This window comes from Mus musculus, chromosome 4 (assembly GCF_000001635.26).
Source record: "Mus musculus strain C57BL/6J chromosome 4, GRCm38.p6 C57BL/6J".
Taxonomy (NCBI): Eukaryota; Metazoa; Chordata; class Mammalia; order Rodentia; family Muridae; genus Mus; species Mus musculus.
Window position 1 is genome coordinate 63,375,981 of NC_000070.6, and position 18,148 is coordinate 63,394,128.

Genomic DNA, 18,148 nt, shown 5'->3' on the forward strand with positions numbered 1-18,148 from the left:
TTGAGGCATCCTTTGTGGCCTCTACCCCTAGGCCTCTGTACTGACCCCTGTGGCAGGGAACTTATAAAGCTCAGTAGTGACATGGCACTTTGCTACTTAAAGTCCCTCAGTGTCCTCAGGATGGGCCTTCACATAGCCATACAGTATTCTCTAAGCTAGTCTCTGTTTCCTCCATACTCTCTCCCCTCTACACACACACACACACACACACACACACACACACACACACACACACGTGCATGAGCACACACAACTACACTGAGGTCCACAGACCTCAGGAGTAGACAAATTCAGTTCAGACCATGAGACAGAACAACAGCTGCTGGTCAGAACTGCGCACATAGCAACAGACATGACTGCACTACTGGCCAGAGTAGCCTCATTCCCAGCGCGTTCCAAGTTAACAAGAGGAGCTTCTATCCAATCAAGGAATGATCTCAGGAGAAAGCTGCTGAGAGGTGACAGGCTCTCACCATCTAGTCCAGGCCTACACAGCACCCATAGTCCTCCGGACTCTGCCTCTCTGGTGTTGGAATTACAGGGACATGGCCCCCAAACCTAGCTTGCTGTTGATTGGGAATGCAGGTGCTACATGGCAGGGCTAGTGGGGTGGGGAGGTCTCCGAGCCAGGAAGATGCACCTGCATCTCCCAGTAGCTAAAGAAGAGTTCATGACATCAGTACCATTAAAGTCCTGTAAAGCAGCACTCAGCTAGGAAGCAAGACCCAGGCACATCCGGCCCCGGCACGGGCAGCTTGAATGTGTAAGCTAGGGGCACTGCCATAGCCTTCAGTCTCCTCCGCTCTCCATCCTACAGGAAGGTGGGATAACCCAGGCTGTGTCCACTTACTCGCGCTCTGTCCTGTTGAGGAGGAGGTTGGCAGTGCTCTCTGCTGATCCATGGGGCGTGGAGGCAGCTGTGGGAGCTGGGGCAGAGTCGGGGCTGGTTCTTCCACTGGGAAGGAGCTGTTTGGAAATCTGCTTCTGTCTCTTGAACTCAGACCTGGGAACCGCTAGGGAGGCAGAGGAAGGCCAACAGGAACAGCAGAAATGAGCCCGGGAGCTTCAACTAAAGGGAGGGGCGAAGAAGAGGCTGGAAGGGGTGCGTGCGCATGTGCACGTGGGCACGCATGCGCGCGAGAGCTACTGGTGTCCTTGCAGGCCCGGGTGTCAGAGCCCCCTGGGGTTGGAGGTATAGGCGCTTCTGAGAGCCTGAGGGAGATGCTACGAACAGAACTCAGACCTTCTGCAAAAAACGGTATGTGCTCTTGACCACTTACTATCTTCCCAGTCCCTATTGGTTGCTGTTTCTTGTTTGAGGAAGGCTCTCTCACCGTCCTGGGGCTGCCAATTTGGCTAGACTAGCAGAGCAGAGCGCTCCTGTAATTCACCTATCGCTGCCTGCCACCCCCAGCTCTGGAATTACAAGTGGCACTCGCTTGCCTTTTCATTTGGGTTCTTGGGAATCAAACTCAGATCCTCACGCCTGCAAGGTAAGCATTTCGCCGACTGAGGCGTCTCTCCCGTTTCCCTGTCTGTAAACCCTCCCTTTAATTTTCCTGTGGTGAACTCCCATAGTATCTCACATCTTGACCTACAATGCAAGGCTGTCTGTCTGATGCTTCCACTTGGTCCCTCCCAGGCGGCAGCCTACCCAGGCTCCCCACTCACCTATTTTAGCCACTGATGTCTCCTCTAGGTGGCAGCTCTGTGCCCCTCTCCCGGGAGAGCTCAGGCTGGAGAAATGCTGCTGGGTTCGGCTTCTGGGTATGCCAGTCTCAGTGGCTCTTCTGGGAACCATGAGACCCCTGGCCTTGGGATGGGAGGTTCTATCACCAGGCACAGAGGCAGTGAGGTGTTGAGCTGATGGTCCTGAAGTGCTGGAGGTCAGGGAAGGAGAGACACTGTGGTTAGAAAGGGCTCAAGCTATGATACCCGGGCCCCTCTGTGTGCTAAGGCTTGAACTCTTAGCCTTAGGGCTGCACGCCTCCAGCATCTCAGTACATCTGAGGACTGAGGACAGCCTCATCTGGGGCCTCCTTGTTCTGACATGTGCGTCACAGTGCACCTGTCGGCCATATAGGGAAGGACTGAAGCTCTCTCCATTCCTGACAGTTCCAGACCTTTCTTCATAGGCACACCCGAGTTGCCAAGTGGGCTTCCAGGTGACCAGTGCCCCACCCTGGGGATTGCCAGTTGCCATGGTGACCTCACCACATTCCCTTTCTTATAGAGCTCCCCCAACCCTCACCTATCTCTTGAGTTCTTTCTGGTCTCTTTCCACCTGCCACCCTGATGCTCTACTGACCTGTCATCTCACACCACCCTCCCTGACGGCTCCATCTACATACTCCCTTTACTCCTGCCTTTGCATAGTAAAAAAAAAAAAAACATCCCCTAACAGTTGCGAATGGGCTGAGCGATATCAAGAAGTCAGTTTTGTTCTCTGAGGCTCTCTGTCAGCATGATAGGAATGGGACCCAAAACTGGCGTAGATGTGAGGGTGTGCAGATGCTAAGACCATTGACCCCTGTTTCCAGGCTACCACAGACATTTACATTCTAAGATGTCCCAGGTGGGATACAATACCTGACATGGGAGAGCCGGTGCTCTGGGGTCTGGGTGAAGGGTGACACTATACTGGTTTCTGAGCCCACGAAGCCACTGTCTGTCTCTGGTGACACCATCCAGGGCTCCTAGAACAGACCACATCCTTTATGCCTGAGGAAAGTGTTCCTGTGCACTGGGAAGCCCCTCCCAGATCCTGGCCTGGTATTCCTGGGGCTCCAAGACCCCAGTGCTGTCTGACCTTATAGCACACACTTGTGTATGCATAAAAATACATAGCCTCAGTGGTATTTTGTCTGTGCCCTTTCACCCCTGCAACAGCTCCTCAAATTACCACTTGCAGGTGCAAAAGGCACAGTTAGAAACCAGGTCCCAGCTCTGACACACTGACATATGGGCACAAGCCACAGCTCAGGAAAGACGCTGTCAGCAGAGGACAAGTGGCCTTGGGCTTGAATACTGACTGGTGGGCAGGCTTTACGGCTGCAGAGACAGGAGCAGTGCAAGAAGCGGGGACACATGAAAAGAGCCAATGAGAGCAAAGGCCAGGAACGGAGTTCAGACACCAGGAGAGAGATCTTCTGACCAGCCCACAAGCACACTCACCTCAGTGTGGGGCCCACCAGCCCGAAGCAGGGCTTTTCGAGGAAGGAGCTCTGAGGGCCTGCTCTCTTCCAGGCTGGTCAGACTGCTCTGATGTGACACCATGGCTTTGGTGCCCCGTTGAGCCACTTCAGCTGTATCCAGGACTGGTGTGTACGTATCTCTGGCCATGGATGGCCGGAAGTCTGGTGACTTCATAGGTCCCATCTGTTCCTCATCCTCCCTAGCAGGGAAGGAGATGAACAGCGTTTTTGAGCCCCCGTGTGAGCCAGGTGACCCAGACCTGGGGATCATCACCAGTCCAGGGGCATGCGATGGCATCAGACACACTTCCCTGGGGATGCGTCCTGGCTCTGTCACCTAGCTGTGTGACCTTGGGCAGTGCTTTCCATCTCTGAACCTCATACATCTCTTAACTGTAATGTGGGAAGCCAAATTAACCTCCCAGCACACCATAGCAGAAATACCCTGAATTTCCTATTTTAGCTATTTGCACAGACCTCCACGGACTCAAAAGACAATGTTATTATAAACAGAAGGCCACAATTTTGTGTTACAAATAGGAACTAACTTTGAAAATAATATAAGAAACATTACAGGCTGGATACTTTTTTCTTCCTGAAATGAGACTTGAACTCAGGGCATGCTGAGCCACACCCCTAAGTCTTTGCCTTGTGCTGCCAATGGTTACCCCTTTGTGGGACACTGCAGTTTGTGACAGAGGCCAATGACTTACTGGGTAGCATCCCTATGGCTTTCCTCAGCCTGTGTTGGGCGCTCTCCTGGTGGTACCCTCACGGCTTCTGTTTTCCCTGGAGCTGTGGCTGGACTATCAACTTCCAAGGGGCCTTGATGGTCCTGCTCCTCTTCCTCCTCCTCCAGGTCATCCTCATCTTCATCCCTCAAGGCTTCAGGGAGGGATTTAACGCTGAGGTATCTGCAGGAAGATGCCCAAGAGGGTCTCACCTACGCCCATGGGGACAAACGAGACCCAGAGTGGCCAGCCCAGCAGTGGCCAGTGTCTTCATCCTATGCCTACTCACTCACCTCTCCAGAAGGCCATGGAAGTCCTGCTCCACCTGAAGCGTCCTGTCCCTGAGTGGGACCGGGAGACCTCTTGGGCTTTCCTCAGTTTTGATGCTCAGGCTTAACTTCTTGTTGATGGGGAGCGTGCAAGAGCTTCCAGGGGAGGTGGTGGTGGTGGTGGCAGGCTGGCCAAGGAAGTGAGGAACAGAGGTTAACCATCGCTCTGAGCATCTGCCTCTGCCATCTCATGCCACAGACCGAGGAACAGGAAACAGTGAATGCATTAGCCTATCTCCTGCCATTCACTCATGTGTGTGAGACCCTGTGAAGACTAAAGGGTCTTCATGACTGGCTGCTGGGAACGGAGCTTCTGGTGCCTGCCAGGGATACTACAGACACCATTTCTCCTCAGTGTCCCAAACCACACAAAATTTCACATGGAAATTGAGGCTGGTATGATGTGCTAAAGCCATACAGAAGCCAAGGCAGTCTGCTTGCCAGAGTTGCCTGTGTTCACCTTTCCCTGTAGCCTGGACACCCAGGCTTCCTGTCAGTACAGGAAATGACATCCGCCAGGGTTGTTCTGCCTACTGGGCAGGGCTCAGGGTGAATCCCTAGCCCTCAGGGCCAGCCTCCTTACCCACTCACCTAATGCACTAGCCCTACCCTGCTCAGCAGCAGCAGGCAAGTCCCCATGGGCCAAGGGCAGGAGCTTAGGGACACAGAAGTGCCACCACTGCCATACGTGTGAGCACAGCTCACCCACCCAAGGGGGAGAATGGCTGTCCCTTAACAGACCATGGTGTGGAGAGAGGGCTCTGTTGAAAGCACATTCCACGCAGAGGCTGTGTCTGGTGTCTTAGCTTTGTAAGCACCCATACCCCTCCCTTGTCCCTCACTTCAGGCTGGGGGCCTGGGAGCCAACTGGGCTGCCTTCGCTCTCACTCTCATCCAAGTCAGATCAAATGAAACCCTTGAGCCTTGTCTAAGCTCATGTCCTCATCTCTCCCTCTACCCTGTCACTCCCCAGCCTCATACTGGTTGACCCACACGTGCCTGCTGCCACCCTCTACTGAAAACCCAAGGAAGGTCTAATTGTGACATGAACTACAAGCTCTGACATCACAAGGCCCATGCTGGAGTCTCCAGCAACACGGCAGACCATGAAACCACTCGCTTCCTACTGCATGAGTGTCTCCAGCACCGAACAGGCCCTACTCACTCTCCCATCTCCTTTAAACACTTCAGGGAGAGTTGGTGTCCCCGTTCGAGTCAGTTCCAATGACTGCCCTTCACTTCCATAGAGCCTGCATTTCCCTTTACGCATGCTATCAAAATGATAAATAACTCTACAACTAGTGCATGTATTCAGAAAACTCCGTAAGGGCAGAGGTCACCCTCTCTACCTTCTGTCCCCACTGCATCCCCACTGTGTGTCATGGGACCTACAATATGGTACACAGTCCCTAAATATTTAGTGAAGAAATTAACATGGAATGAATAAGAGAAGCAAAAGGGGACCGGACCAATGAGATGGAATGAAGCAGTACCTCCTGGTAGGTTTGGCCATCTGGCAAGGAGACAGGTCCTGAAGGCATGGACAGATGAGCTGACTGGGGCAGAAAGGACATGGTTGGGGTGCTGTCTTGCAGGTCTGGCCTACATGGCTCTGTCTCTCTTTGGGTCTGGTCCATATGGTCCTGTAGCTCTTCCAGGCGCTGTCCCAGGTGGTATATCTCTGCTTCTAGCTCCCTTGAAGGAAAAGATATCAGCGTGGTGATCAGTGTCAAATCTGAGACCCTAGGAGTGGCCTCTCAGGGTCCACAAAGATGGACCCAAAAACTTCAATAGCAAGATGATTAGACTCCAGTGGGACTCAGGAGGTCTCAGCTCAGTGCCTTCTGCCATGACGATGCTGTGTGATTCTGAAGTAGACCCAGTTTCCTCTGGCCTCAATTTCCTGATTATCTAATGAGGAGTTCTGCAGTTCTGATCCCCAAAATGTTATCTAAAGGACTGGATTCTCAGCTCTAGACTCCTTCATCACTAGGACAGGGGTTCCTGTGTCCCTGTGGCACAATGATGGATGTGAAATGCCTCCTTCCTGGAGACAGAGGGAGCCAGGGACTCTCCTGTCCTCCTGGGCCTGTCTCTCCAGCACCTACCTGCAGAGGTTGAGGGTCCTGGGACTCCCCTGAGAGGCATCAAGCTGAGGGTCCAGGAGCTCTTCTCTGCAGGCCTGCAGGTACTCTGCCTCTAGGGCCATGTGGGCTGCCCTCAGTTGCTCCAAGCTCTGAAACACAAGGGTCAGAACTTTCAGTGCCTGGACATAGGGGATTCATGCTCACACAATGGACTGGTGGCTCCTGGATGGGCGGCTATGGGACTCACGTGAGGCTTGAGAAAGAGGCTATGGCTGAGTGCCTCTGGGGGCTTCTCCCTAGATGGGGCTCTCTGCCATCAATCACTTGAATAGCCTAGGAACCAGCCTAGAAACCACTGGTTCCTCTTGGTAAACCAGGACCCCTTGGCTCCTGGTCAGATGCAGCAGCAAATATCCTACCACTGTGTCTCCATAGGGATTGAATATTCCAGAGAGCCCCGATCTTCACTCCTGATGTGAAAACCGAGCCATTCAGAAAATAAAAGTCACTCTCTTCCCCACTCCTTACAGATAGTGAGGACAGATGGCATTATCACCTCACACTATGGATAGGGGTGACTGGCATGGTGTCTGGGAGATAAAGCATTCTAAATTCATGTCTGCTCTAGCAGAATTGCAATGAGAGAGAGAATTTGCCACATAGCATACAAAAGAAATTATTTAAGTTGTTGAAACTCACACAGTAAGTGAGCAAGCTGTACAGGCAAGACTTGACTCTCAGGCCCACTGGACCCAGAGCTCCTGGTCCTTAAAGACTCTGCTAGGCCCTCATAGCAAACATAAACATAGCCAATCAACATATGGCTGTACCTCTCTCCTACTAGGTCCTTCCTATAGGAGCCTAGGAATAGATTGAACCTAGAATGTAGGTTCACGCCCATGCCGTGCCCAGTCTTTCCCTGCACAAACTCTCAGGTTTGGGGGTCCCACACACACCTTCCTGAGGCTCTCTCTGGCAGCAGGAAAGATTGGATATACCTGGCTATAACTACCTAAAACCTGAACCCAAGGGAAACAAATATCTCCAGTGTAACGGTTTCATGGGAAAAAGGACCCTGTCTCCTTTTTGCCCCTGGTTCCAAGCTTTGGAAAGTAATAGGGAAGTAGGTTAGAAAGCAAAGGCCCTTTCCTGGGAGCCCCGGCGTACAGCAGCAGGGGTCATGACTGAGAAGGCAGCAGGCCCAGCTCAGGGCTCTGCCGCCCACGACTGTGTGGTTTCGGTGTCCTTTCTCTCTGGGCCTCTGCTTCATCATAGTTAAGCAGGGGTGATGATCACAGCTCCCTGGTGGGCGTTTATGATGAGGATATAAAACAGTGATAACGCATCCAGACTGCCTGGCAAGCCACCGTGGCTCAGCGCGGGCTTGCTGCCATGACACAGGCAGCAGCTGTCTGGGGCACTAAGTAGGAGCTTGTCTCAACTTCTGAGGAAGACTGGTCTGGGACACAGCCACCTGCCTTTAGCAAAAGGGGGCTCAGAGACTCTACTCTGGGGACGGGCTATCTGGTCACTGCCGGTGCAGTGTCCACACTGGGTAGCGGTACCTTGATTTGGTCCTGAGGTGGGAGGTGTCCAGCCAGTACCAGTTCCTCGAAGGACTGCACCTGAACAAGAGGAGGGAAAGAAGCAAGCTTGATAAATCCAGACCCCGTGGTGACTCTCACACATTCAGCCACACTGCTCTCTGGGGACAAGGGCTGGGTCTGCCTTCAGAATGCAAGGTGCCTTCCCAGCAGGGAGGTGGGTCCTGGAAGTGCATTCCACCTCTGGCCTTGGCCAGGACAGCCTTGAGGAGAATCTAGAAGGTGCACTCATGTGTAGGAAGACCTGTGAGGGACACTTCCTGCAGTCTGACTGGCGGGAGGAACAGCACACGTGCTGTCTGAGGAGCAGTATGAAGCCACCAAGGAGAAGGACTCACGGGATATTCCTATACACAAAGGCTCCAAGGCCTCATTTCCAGGGCCAGTCAAGATCAATGTGCTGCCTGGGGTATGGTAAAGGGAGTAACCACCAAACACAGGGATGTTGAATCTCTCATATAAAACCACGTTGTGTTTTCACAGAACCTGCTCAATCCTCTGTGGGTGGAGAAAGACTTCAACTCTGGGCGTGTCTATAGTGTCAGTCTAGGGATGAGGGTGTGGCTCAGTGGTGGAGTGTGTACTTAGAAGCCACAAGGACCTGAGTTCTAGTCATGACACTGCAGACAATAATAATAATAATAATAATAATAATAATAATAATAATAAAGGACAGAAATATTTAAAATAAAAATCAAAGCCAAGCATCGTGGTGCCTGCCTTTAATCCCAGCACTCAGGAGTCAGAGGCAGGAGGATCTCCGTGAGTTCCAAGCCAGCTTGGTCTACAAAGTGAGTTCCAGGTCAACCAGGGCTACATAATGAGACCCTGTCTGGAAAACAACAACAAAAATATCACCACGCATATTTATTGAGGGCAACTAGGGTAAACTGAAATAGGAATATAACTACATTATAGCATGTCACATAGTACATGAAGTAGAAATGTGATATGAGCTACATATCTTATACAATTAAACATGTATGTGAAAATAGGGAAGTCAATTTTAATAATATATATTTTTATTTTAAATTGCATTTAGTGTGTGTGCATGTGCATGTATATGTGTGTTTTTGTGTGTGTGTGTGTGTGCAGGTACATGCACAGAGTGTGGACGGATGCACTTGTGTGCATTACACACTATATTGTGCATATGGAGGTCCGAGGACAACTCTTAGGAGTCAGGGCTCTCCTCCTACAGTGTGTGTCCTGGAGTTGAGACTCGGGTCACCAGGCTTGGTAGAAAGCCCCCTTTTCTGCTGAGCCATCTTGTGGGCCCTTCATAAAATTTTTTACTTGATCACAATTATCAATTCATATGTAATCAGTTAACAAAAATTACCAGTGATTCCAGTGAGAGATTTTGTTTTTGTTTTGTTTTATAGCATGGTCTCATTCAGAACTCCAAGCTGGCCTTGAATTCAGTGATCGGCCTGCCCCCACCTCTCAAATGCTGGCGTTACAGTCATGAGTCACCAGTCTGTGAGATCACTGGGAGTCTCATTTTGACATGTCCTAAGCTCCTGTGTGCTCTGAACTCCCAGCCCATCCTCCCTCAAACCTACCCAATGTCAAGAAGTGAACAGCGCAACAAGTGGGACAGCCTCAGCCATGCCCTGCATCTGCTCAGTGTGCCCTGCCTGCCAAAGAGGAAATGCTATCCCAGGTACAGGACCAAGAATGGTGGCAGTGGAATGTTATACTGCTGGACCACAGAGGAGGCAGAAAACACCAAGGAAACTCCAAAAAAATCAGAGGGGAAGGAGGAACATGGCTGATTCTACTTATTTGACACATCCCGCAAACTGAAAAGACAAAGGCGGGTGAGTGGCTGCTGGGCCCAAAGGGTGGGATGGTCAAGCAAGGTAATGTAACAACCGTATTTATGTGTTGGTAATGGACAGCCGGAAGCTCAAAGCCCAAGGTGCAATTCTGGTTGAGAGCTCGGGCCCAACAGAACATCTTGTTTACTGGCTTTGAGCTAGCTTAATTTACTTTTCTCTGTGTGGACTTCCCCTCTGCCTTGGCTCCCCCCACTTCCGTTTTCAGAATGTGGTTAGGGCGTTGTGTCTTCTTAAGTCTCTTTAGACACCTTTGGAACAGAGCCAAGTGTGAAGGTAGACAAAGACCTGCAGCCGACTCTGAGCTGGAGTGCCGTCTACAAAACCTCAAGAGGTGACAGTTTTGGCGTCGGTAACGAACAAATGAAGAAGGGGCAGTTTGTCATAAAGAGGAAAATGTCAGGTGGAGGCCCCGTGCTTTTGGGATGAGGTGTCTTGTGGGACAAAGCTGGGGTTCACTCACCTTGGCCAGGAGCCGGCTGGCCTGAGAGGTCAGTGCCTGGGTCTGTCCTGTGGAGGGCTGGTCTGTGGCAATGCCCTGGCTCTGAGGAAGCCGCCCTGGAGTGGCCACGCCGGGGGACGAGGAGGGACTCAGGTCTGTTCGTGGGAACGGCCACCCTGAAATACACAGCCGCTGAACCCTGGGGCTGAGGACAGTCCCCGAGTCCGCTGAGGTTGAAGCCCTGAGGTTCCTCAGACCACCATATCAACTATAGCTTGGCCCTTCCTGCCTAACCTTCACAGTAGTAGGGAGAGGGCTGGCCACTATGCTGCTGCTCCCCTACCAGAGTAAATGAGGTATGGGTCTAGCCTAGATCAAAGCTGTAAGGGGATGGTGTCAGGCCTGGGGGATTGATGGACTCAGTTGTAAGTACAGGCTCGAATTCATGGAAAAGCAGGTTCAAATCCTCGCCCTTTCCTTTCCAAGCTATGTGACCCCAGTATACCTTTGCCTCTCTGAGCCCCAAGTCTTCCAACTATCCCGGGACTATAAAAGCTGGTGTTATAAATCTTGTGTTGCTCACCAGCTCCGTGTGAGGACTAACTGGGGCCATATGTGTCCATTTCAGGGTCTACAATGGGCTCAGGGAGAACACTGCTCACGCCACAGAACCAACAGGCCAGGTGGCTGAGCCAAGGCTCTCCCTGGATGGTCCCCAGGGTGGACCTAAGGTTCTCCCTCCATGAGCAGGGGGATGCTTAAAAGCCCTGGCTCCTTCCCCAACTCACCTGTGGCCTCAGAGGCCTGTGGATCCTGGGCAGGGTCAGGCCACCACTCTGCTACTCTGGGTTGCGGGATAGAGAAGGATAAGACCTTGCTTCCTTGTGGCATTGACCCCGAGCAGAAGCTCTGACTGGGCTGTGGTGGGTCTGAATACAGGTGCACCTGAGGAAGAGGGAGGCAGGGAGGGAAGGAGTCAGACAGGGCGAGCTCACTGCAAAGAGGCCACAGCGCATCTGTTATCCAGGCTTCCTCCTTCCTCCTTCCACCACACAGGAGCCCCATCCTTAGCCTGGGAATCACGAACACCACTTTTCAGTGGGTCCTACACTGGGCGGAGGACTTAAAAGCCGCCTCCTATTGTCTTTCCAGAGGTCCTGAAAACGAGGCAGGTAGGGATGACTTTCCCTGTTTTTCTTTTTGTAAATTCGTCTCTCCTACGATATATCCTGACAGCAGCCTTCCCTCCCTCACTCCTCCCAGTTCCTCCCCCCAGTTCCCCTCCCGCACAGATCCACTGCTCCTCCGTGTCCCTTCAGAAAAGAGCAGGCCTCACAGAGATATCAATGGAACACAGCTTAACCAGTTACAATAATACAAGGAACAAACTCTCATATCAAGGCTGGCGAGGCAACCCAGTAAGAGAAAAGGGGTCCCAAGAGCAGGCAAAACAGTAAGAGACACCCCCCACTCCCACTTTTAGGAGCCCCACAAAAAACCCAAGCTAAGCAACCATAACATATATGCAGAGGACCTAGCACAGGCCCATGCGGGCTCCGAGATTGACGCTTCAGTCTCTGTGAGCCCCTACGAGCCCTAGACTCCCAGAAGTTAAGTGCCACAAGAGATCACCAGCTAGCTCTTACACTGGTAACAATAATGGTTACTAGTGATGGTTATTATATGTGTGTAACACATATATGATAATCATTAACGTTTTAATGAAATATTTCCAATAATAACTACATTGATAATGATAAACAGTAAATAGTAGATGGCTGTCTGAATGAAGGAAGGAGATGTTACGTGCACAAACAGAGCCTTCTAGTTGTGCTCTGACCTTGAAGATGGTGTGGGAAGTGTGTAGGGAGGGGGGCAGCTGATGGGGGGGGGGGATACACTGGAGCTCAGCAGGAGGGAATCCTGGTTCCAAGCAGGGGTGTGAACACAGATGGGGAGCCAGGGTCTGCTTTTGTATCCAGGGGCTCCCTGGCTGCAGGCACATCTGCCATCGTGTGCCACCAATGGCAGCTTTCACACCGTAGCAGCCAAGCTGGGCCGGCCCTGACAGAGGTTGTGGAAACCACAGCTGAAAATACTCAGTCTGGCTTGCTTGGCTTAATGTGTGCTCCAAAGTCAGAGGCCAGGCACCGACTCAGGCTCCGTCATGATACACCTCAGTTCTGGAGTGGATGGCACAGTTGGCATCACCGTGCATGAAGTCAGTGTAAGTAAATGGTAGCTCTCACCTGGCACTGTGAACTGTGATCGTCTGGAAGAGACTGTCCCCAATAGCTTTGGAATTTGAATACTTGGTCCCAGCTGGTGGCATTTTGGTGGGGGGGGGGGGGGTAGGACTAGGCGATGTGGCCTTGCTGAAGGAAGTGTATCACTGGGGTGAGCGAGCGCTGAGGCTTCGAGTGCCACACGCAAGTCTCAGTTTGCTCCCTCTGCTTTCTGCTTGTAGTTTATGCTGTGAGCGCTCAGCTTGCTGTTCAGACTGCCAACTGTGCTTCTCCACCGTGATGGTGATGGACCCTTGAGCCATAAACCCACCTAACTCCCTCCTTCTGTATGTTGGCTGGTCATGGTATCTTATCATAGCAATAAGAGAGTAACTAATACAGTCACCAGCATCTCCACCATCACCATCCTCCCTGTCGTCAGCGCAACACCAATAGTACCATCACCACATCACTCCCATCAGCACCATCATAGTCTTCACCATTACCGTAACCTTAACCATCATCCCTGTATCTTCAACATCCTCCCTATCCTTATGTGAATATGGCCACCGTGAAAGTGGACCAGTAAAAAAGATACACTCCTATGATGCCTTACTACCCATTTAAGAGCTCAGGTGGGCTATCCTGACTGCTCTCTGCCACCCCATGATCGGGACTAAGCAGCTGAAGATAGGCCTGACTTAGGAGTTCCACAGCCTTCAGACAGGAAGCCCCTTTGCATAAGCTGTTCTTTGAAGCCTGGCTGTCTCAAGTGTAATTTGGTGACACTGCCTCCCCCTGCCTGAGCCTCCCTAGCTGAGAACAAAGCTGGATTTTCATAATCCTCTGGGCCATCTGCTCAGCTTCGCCTGTGGGGGCCTGCCTATCAACACCCTTTTCTTCCTGAGGTGACCCAAATCCCAGGGGTGGCCCTGCCCTCTTGTGTTCCCCGCCCACTGTGCCAAGGCCCCACCTGAGGAGCAGCAGGAACCTGGCAGCTTCCAGATACAGAGGATGGAAACGAGGGAGACAGAGCCCCAGGACTGTGAGGCCCTGGCCATCCAGAGGAAGTAGGGAGTAGGGAGGGCACTTAGCAACTGCTGAGCCGTAGGGCCTGTGCCTGCCATGACCTGCCATTCTGGACAGACAGTGACACTGCCATGCAGTGACACTCAGAAGCCCTAGGGACTCTGTGCAGGGTGGACCAGCGAGTTTGGGAAACATGGGGTTAAACCTATGAGTATTCTGGGCACAGATGGGGTCTCAAGCCTTTAAAATGGTAATGAGCTCTATGAATGGGGCAAAAGGGGTGGGAAGAAAACACAGCCGCCCTCGCCCCCCCCCCCCCATATACACTGAACCCCATCAGGAGCTTCTGCTCCAGAGTGGCAGCAGAACACACTTCACGAAAGGTGCTGACATCATCCCCAATTCCTTTAAGGGTGGCTTCTGTCTCCTCACCGGTTTCACATCCCCCTAAAGCCGAGACAGGAGCTGGGAGGAAGTCGCAATAGGACAGCGAGTGGTGACATCACCACAGATTCTAGAGTCAGCACACAGAGTAAAGCCCACCCATGACTCCTAATTAGTCCTGGTCCCCTAGCCCATGCTCCCCAGACTGTGTGGTTCCTAGACGCTCCTAGATCTAAGCTCGGCCTTCCCTGGCAGTTTTTCTGGCTGCAGATTCGGTGAGCGTTGCTGGCTTGGCTTTGTCAGAGTAAGTGAGCCATGGGCCCTGCAGCCAGTGTTCAGGGTCAAAACCTAGCTCGGGCACCTCTACCTTGTGTGACCCTGCTAGGTTTTATGTGACAGAGAGGTTATCTCTGTGCCCAGTTGTAAATGACTTAGGATAGCAGTTAACAGAATCACCAGTGGATATTCTCCTATCACCATGGCCTGCCTGTCTGTAGGCTTGTCCCACACACCATGCTGGACCAGATCTAGGGATCCCAGACCTGAGGAAACTATACCATCTGCAAAGAACAGACAGATCCACGGGGACGTGCCACCTTTGTGTCTCACACTTGCTCTAGGACACTCACAGCTTAGCCTTTTGTCTGCAAGTGGAGGGGACACCCTTAGTCTGGGACTGGATTCTGGTTCAGCTGATGTTGGTCTCAGTTCCATCGGACTGTGGTTCCCAGTTCCCCACCACAGAGGGTGTATTCCAGCCTGGTTCCCTCTTGGGTGGGCCCAGCCCTGCCCCCTACATTGTTCTGGGCTCTGGCCAGAGCCTCAGCAGGTGCTAGAGAAGTCATGTTCAAAGATCCCTGTGAGAGACAGGAAGCCGATGGGATCCAGAACCTCTCATTCAGGTTTCTCCTAATTCAGGTCCGTTCAGGTGGACTTTGTGGAGAACATCTTCTGGTAGAGAACATGGAACTCAGAAATTGAAGCATCTGTGGGCCCTGATCCCCTGTTCTCCCCTGCAAGTTGGGACCCTGAGCTGTGCCCCAGTTACTCCCAAAATGGCAATGAGGCTGGGGTGGAGGGAATTATGGGCCATTTTCAGTGCAATCACTCGAACAGAACTCACTCTTTTCTTGGGCCAAAGAGTTATCATTTCAGAGAGCAGCAGAGGGAGGCTGAACCATCCAGCATCTCCTACAGTTTATCCTGGGAGCCCTCTCTGCAGCTCTCCCCAGGCCTGTCCTCAGACTCCCTCTCAATGCTCGGAGCTCTGGGTCACCTAAAGACATCAGTGGGAGTTATTGTCTTCCAAAAGGTCTGCTCACAGCCCCACAGATGTAACCCAATAGATGTGTCTAGAAGACCATGTGGGAAGGGTCCTGCCTGCACCTGGCAGGGCCACAGGCATGGAGACAGGCAGGCCCTTTTCAACTTCTTGCTAGGATAGACTACACCCGTGTTCCCCAAAAGTGGCTGAAGGCATGAGGTCAGCACATGACCGGGGGACCTCGGAGTGGGAAGCACTCTGCAGAAAGGTGGGGTGTCCTCTTTCTAGGGGGACAACCAGAGCTGGGGGAAGGGAGGTACATCTTTATTCAGCAGCTGTCCTGCCTCCTCTCTGCAGCCTGTTTGAGCAAACAAGGGTCTGAGGAAAGCAGGAAGTGCCAGGGGCTGATTGGCTCACTTCCTGCCTCGCCCCATTCAGGGTTCTCAGCCTCCTCTGGAGACAGGTCTTGGTGGAGGGCTATGCTACCCAGTTCTGAGTGGATGAGCTGATCCCTTCGGTGCCACACGGGGCTGTCCTACACGGGGTGCTCAGTTCCAGTTGGATAAGAGGAGGAGGTTTTGAGGGAGACACTGGAGAAAGGTGAAAGTAAGACACTGGAAAAAGGGGACACCAAAGAAAGATTGAGCAGAAAGTCTGCGCTACAGCCTGAAAGTCACCCAGCTGGCTAGAATGAGATCAGGAGTCAACCTCGGTAGTCATACCCCCAGCCCCCAGGCACAGAAAAGGAGACAACATCTGGTGACATTCTTTAGTACCCCAGGCTCCATCACTCAAAGACATCAAACAGTGAGAGAGATAGCCCAAGGTCAGAGAGAGGCCTGGTGGTGATTCAAGGACTACGGATTCTCCAGTACACAGCCTCAGGATCCCAGAGCCGGTGATCTTTCTCTAAGACTCTGGGGTCGGCCATCTCTCTAAGAATCGCCACCCCCTCCCTGAAGCCCCCTCCCCAGCTCTTGGCTCCATCCACACAGCTCAGTCTGCTCCAGGCAATCATTACCTTGGCCCCAAGGCGAAGTTGGTCGATAGTGTTCTCAGCCTCCGCATACTTGGTGAGGAGCTTGTGATAGTCCTCCTATAGAGAAAAGATGCAGTCACTCCTGGCCACATATGCGTGAGGATCTGTGTTCGATTCCCGAAACCCAGGTGGAATTGCCAGGTGTGGTGGCACACGTTTGGGGGGGGGGGCAGAGCCAGGTAAATCTCTGGAATTCTGGGCAGCCAGCCTAGCAGAACTGGTGTGTACCAGGTCAGAGGGAAATCTTGTGTCCAAAAACACAAGTAAGGTGGAGAACTTAGGTAGACACTCAAAGCTGACTGCTGGGCTTCATAGCATCCACACGTGCATCCACACATACATGAGCACATGGATTCACATATGCATAAACACAGAGAAAGGATGGAAAACTAATTAAAAGTTATAGCTCTTCTATACTCTGGATCACTGGCCTTACACAAAGCCCAGAGTTTTGTTAAAGCAACTCACAGTGGGGAAAAAACAAAACAGATGCCATAGGTTGTCTACGATGCAAGGAACTGACACCTGAAAATGAGCCGCTGTTGTAAAAGGTGGGGTGGTGGGCCTGGGGGTAAAGTGCCCACTGTGCAAGCGTGAGCAACTGAGCTTGGATCTCCAGTACCTGTACTAAAAAGTCAAGCACGAGGCTAGGCATGACGGTGCATGCCTGTAATCCCAGCACTTGGGAGGCAGGGGTGTGAGGATCTCTGTGGGTTCCAGGAGAGCCTGGTCTATATAGTGAGTTCCAGGAGAGCCAGAGCTATGCAAAAAGACCAGATCTTGTTCCCCCCAAAACCAAAAACAGACAAAGCCAGGCATGACGATGCATGCCTGTAACCCTAGGAGAATCCACAGGCTCCATGGTCAGCCAACCTGAGTGAGGAGTTCCACCCTCAGTTACCCTGGCACAACAGAATGGGGTGGAGAGAGATATAAGACTGCCCCTGGCGTCATAGGAGGGGTAGGGCTGGAGAGATGGCTCAGTGGTTAAGCACACTTGATGTTCTTGCAGAGGGGTCCAGGTTAGGTTCCCAACACTCATAAATTGTTCAGGGCCATCTGTAGCCCCAGTGTCATGGGATCTGATGACTGCTTCTGACCGTCTCAGGTACTATGCACGCACCCAGTGCATATACATACATGCAGGCAAAATATTCATATACATAGAATAAAATAAATAAATCTAAAAAGAAAGAATAGAAGGAAGGAAGGAAGGAAGGAAGGGAGTCACATGACTGTTTCATTTTTCCCATATTGACAAGATCTTGGTAACCTCGAGGTGTTATTTCTTTAGGAGATTTATAGCAATGCATATAAAAGGAGGCAATGTCACAATGATACGATTTCACGTCAAGGGAAGGCCTCAGGACAAGGCAAGGACTGTAGGGGACTTCACAGGTCAGGAGAAGCTGCAAGTGGCCACACCTGAAGGAAGCTCACAGCACCCTTCCCAGCAGCTGATGGTCTAGTAGGGAGAATCGCACATAGGAGCTTACAACCCCAAGCCCCAAACTCTGATCGTACTGAAGGTCAGGGAGGACATTCAAGGTCCCCTGAGACAAGGCCTATGTCTCAGCAGGGTGCGAAATGTGGATGACTACCGGGAAGACCTGACTCCACAGTGATTATCTATCAAAAAGAGAGCAGAGGAGAAAAGGCAGACAGAAGATATTTGGAAAGAAGAAATGCAAGAAGGGCTGCAGAGACTTGAGGGGCACACGGGCCAAGTGCCACCCACAAGTTTCATCTGACTGCAGGGGACGGAAAGAACAAGCCACTGCTGAGTGCGTGGGGGACCTGTTTCTGCCTCCGCATGCGACCCTGTGGGCAGAGTTCTTAGAGTTAAACAATAAACTACAAAATAACTGCATACCTGGAATTTTGCTTAACTCAGTGGGGGCTGTGGGAGTGGGGGAAGAGGCTGGCCCCAGATAGAAAAAGGATCCGGGGAGCTGCTCCGTGTGGATGTGAGGAGGAGG

At 52.0% G+C, this 18,148-nt stretch overlaps 1 protein-coding gene and 1 long non-coding RNA gene across 11 annotated transcripts in view; one reads left to right on the plus strand and one right to left on the minus strand.

Annotated features, from left to right (window-relative positions):
* Positions 1–18,148, minus strand: part of Akna (AT-hook transcription factor) — a 43,972-nt gene that overhangs the window by 8,858 nt on the left and 16,966 nt on the right. For 5 of the 6 annotated variants that reach the window (NM_001045514.3, NM_001305432.1, XM_006537521.3 and 2 more), the window contains exons 4-15: positions 16,152–16,226; positions 11,017–11,173; positions 10,250–10,404; positions 7,907–7,966; positions 6,363–6,490; positions 5,748–5,949; positions 4,219–4,382; positions 3,908–4,108; positions 3,175–3,394; positions 2,590–2,696; positions 1,672–1,880; positions 851–1,013 (exon numbers count right to left, since the gene is read on the minus strand). In NM_001045514.3, the coding sequence (NP_001038979.1) occupies positions 851–1,013; positions 1,672–1,880; positions 2,590–2,696; positions 3,175–3,394; positions 3,908–4,108; positions 4,219–4,382; positions 5,748–5,949; positions 6,363–6,490; positions 7,907–7,966; positions 10,250–10,404; positions 11,017–11,173; positions 16,152–16,226 (1,841 nt within the window). Of the gene's footprint in view, positions 1–850; positions 1,070–1,671; positions 1,881–2,589; positions 2,697–3,174; positions 3,395–3,907; positions 4,109–4,218; positions 4,383–5,747; positions 5,950–6,362; positions 6,491–7,906; positions 7,967–10,249; positions 10,405–11,016; positions 11,174–16,151; positions 16,227–18,148 lie in introns of all 6 variants that reach the window. The other variant, XR_003954861.1, reaches the window with a different exon arrangement.
* Positions 1,126–18,039, plus strand: Aknaos. 5 transcript variants are annotated; one of them, XR_003955427.1, is made up of 5 exons: positions 4,357–5,753; positions 9,331–9,768; positions 10,025–11,400; positions 12,211–12,455; positions 12,696–18,039. It is a non-coding gene; the product is annotated as an AT-hook transcription factor, opposite strand (long non-coding RNA). The 5 variants fall into 5 exon arrangements; XR_003955428.1 differs by having other exon boundaries at positions 11,285–11,400; XR_003955426.1 differs by lacking the exon at positions 4,357–5,753 and adding an exon at positions 1,126–1,258 and having other exon boundaries at positions 9,331–11,400.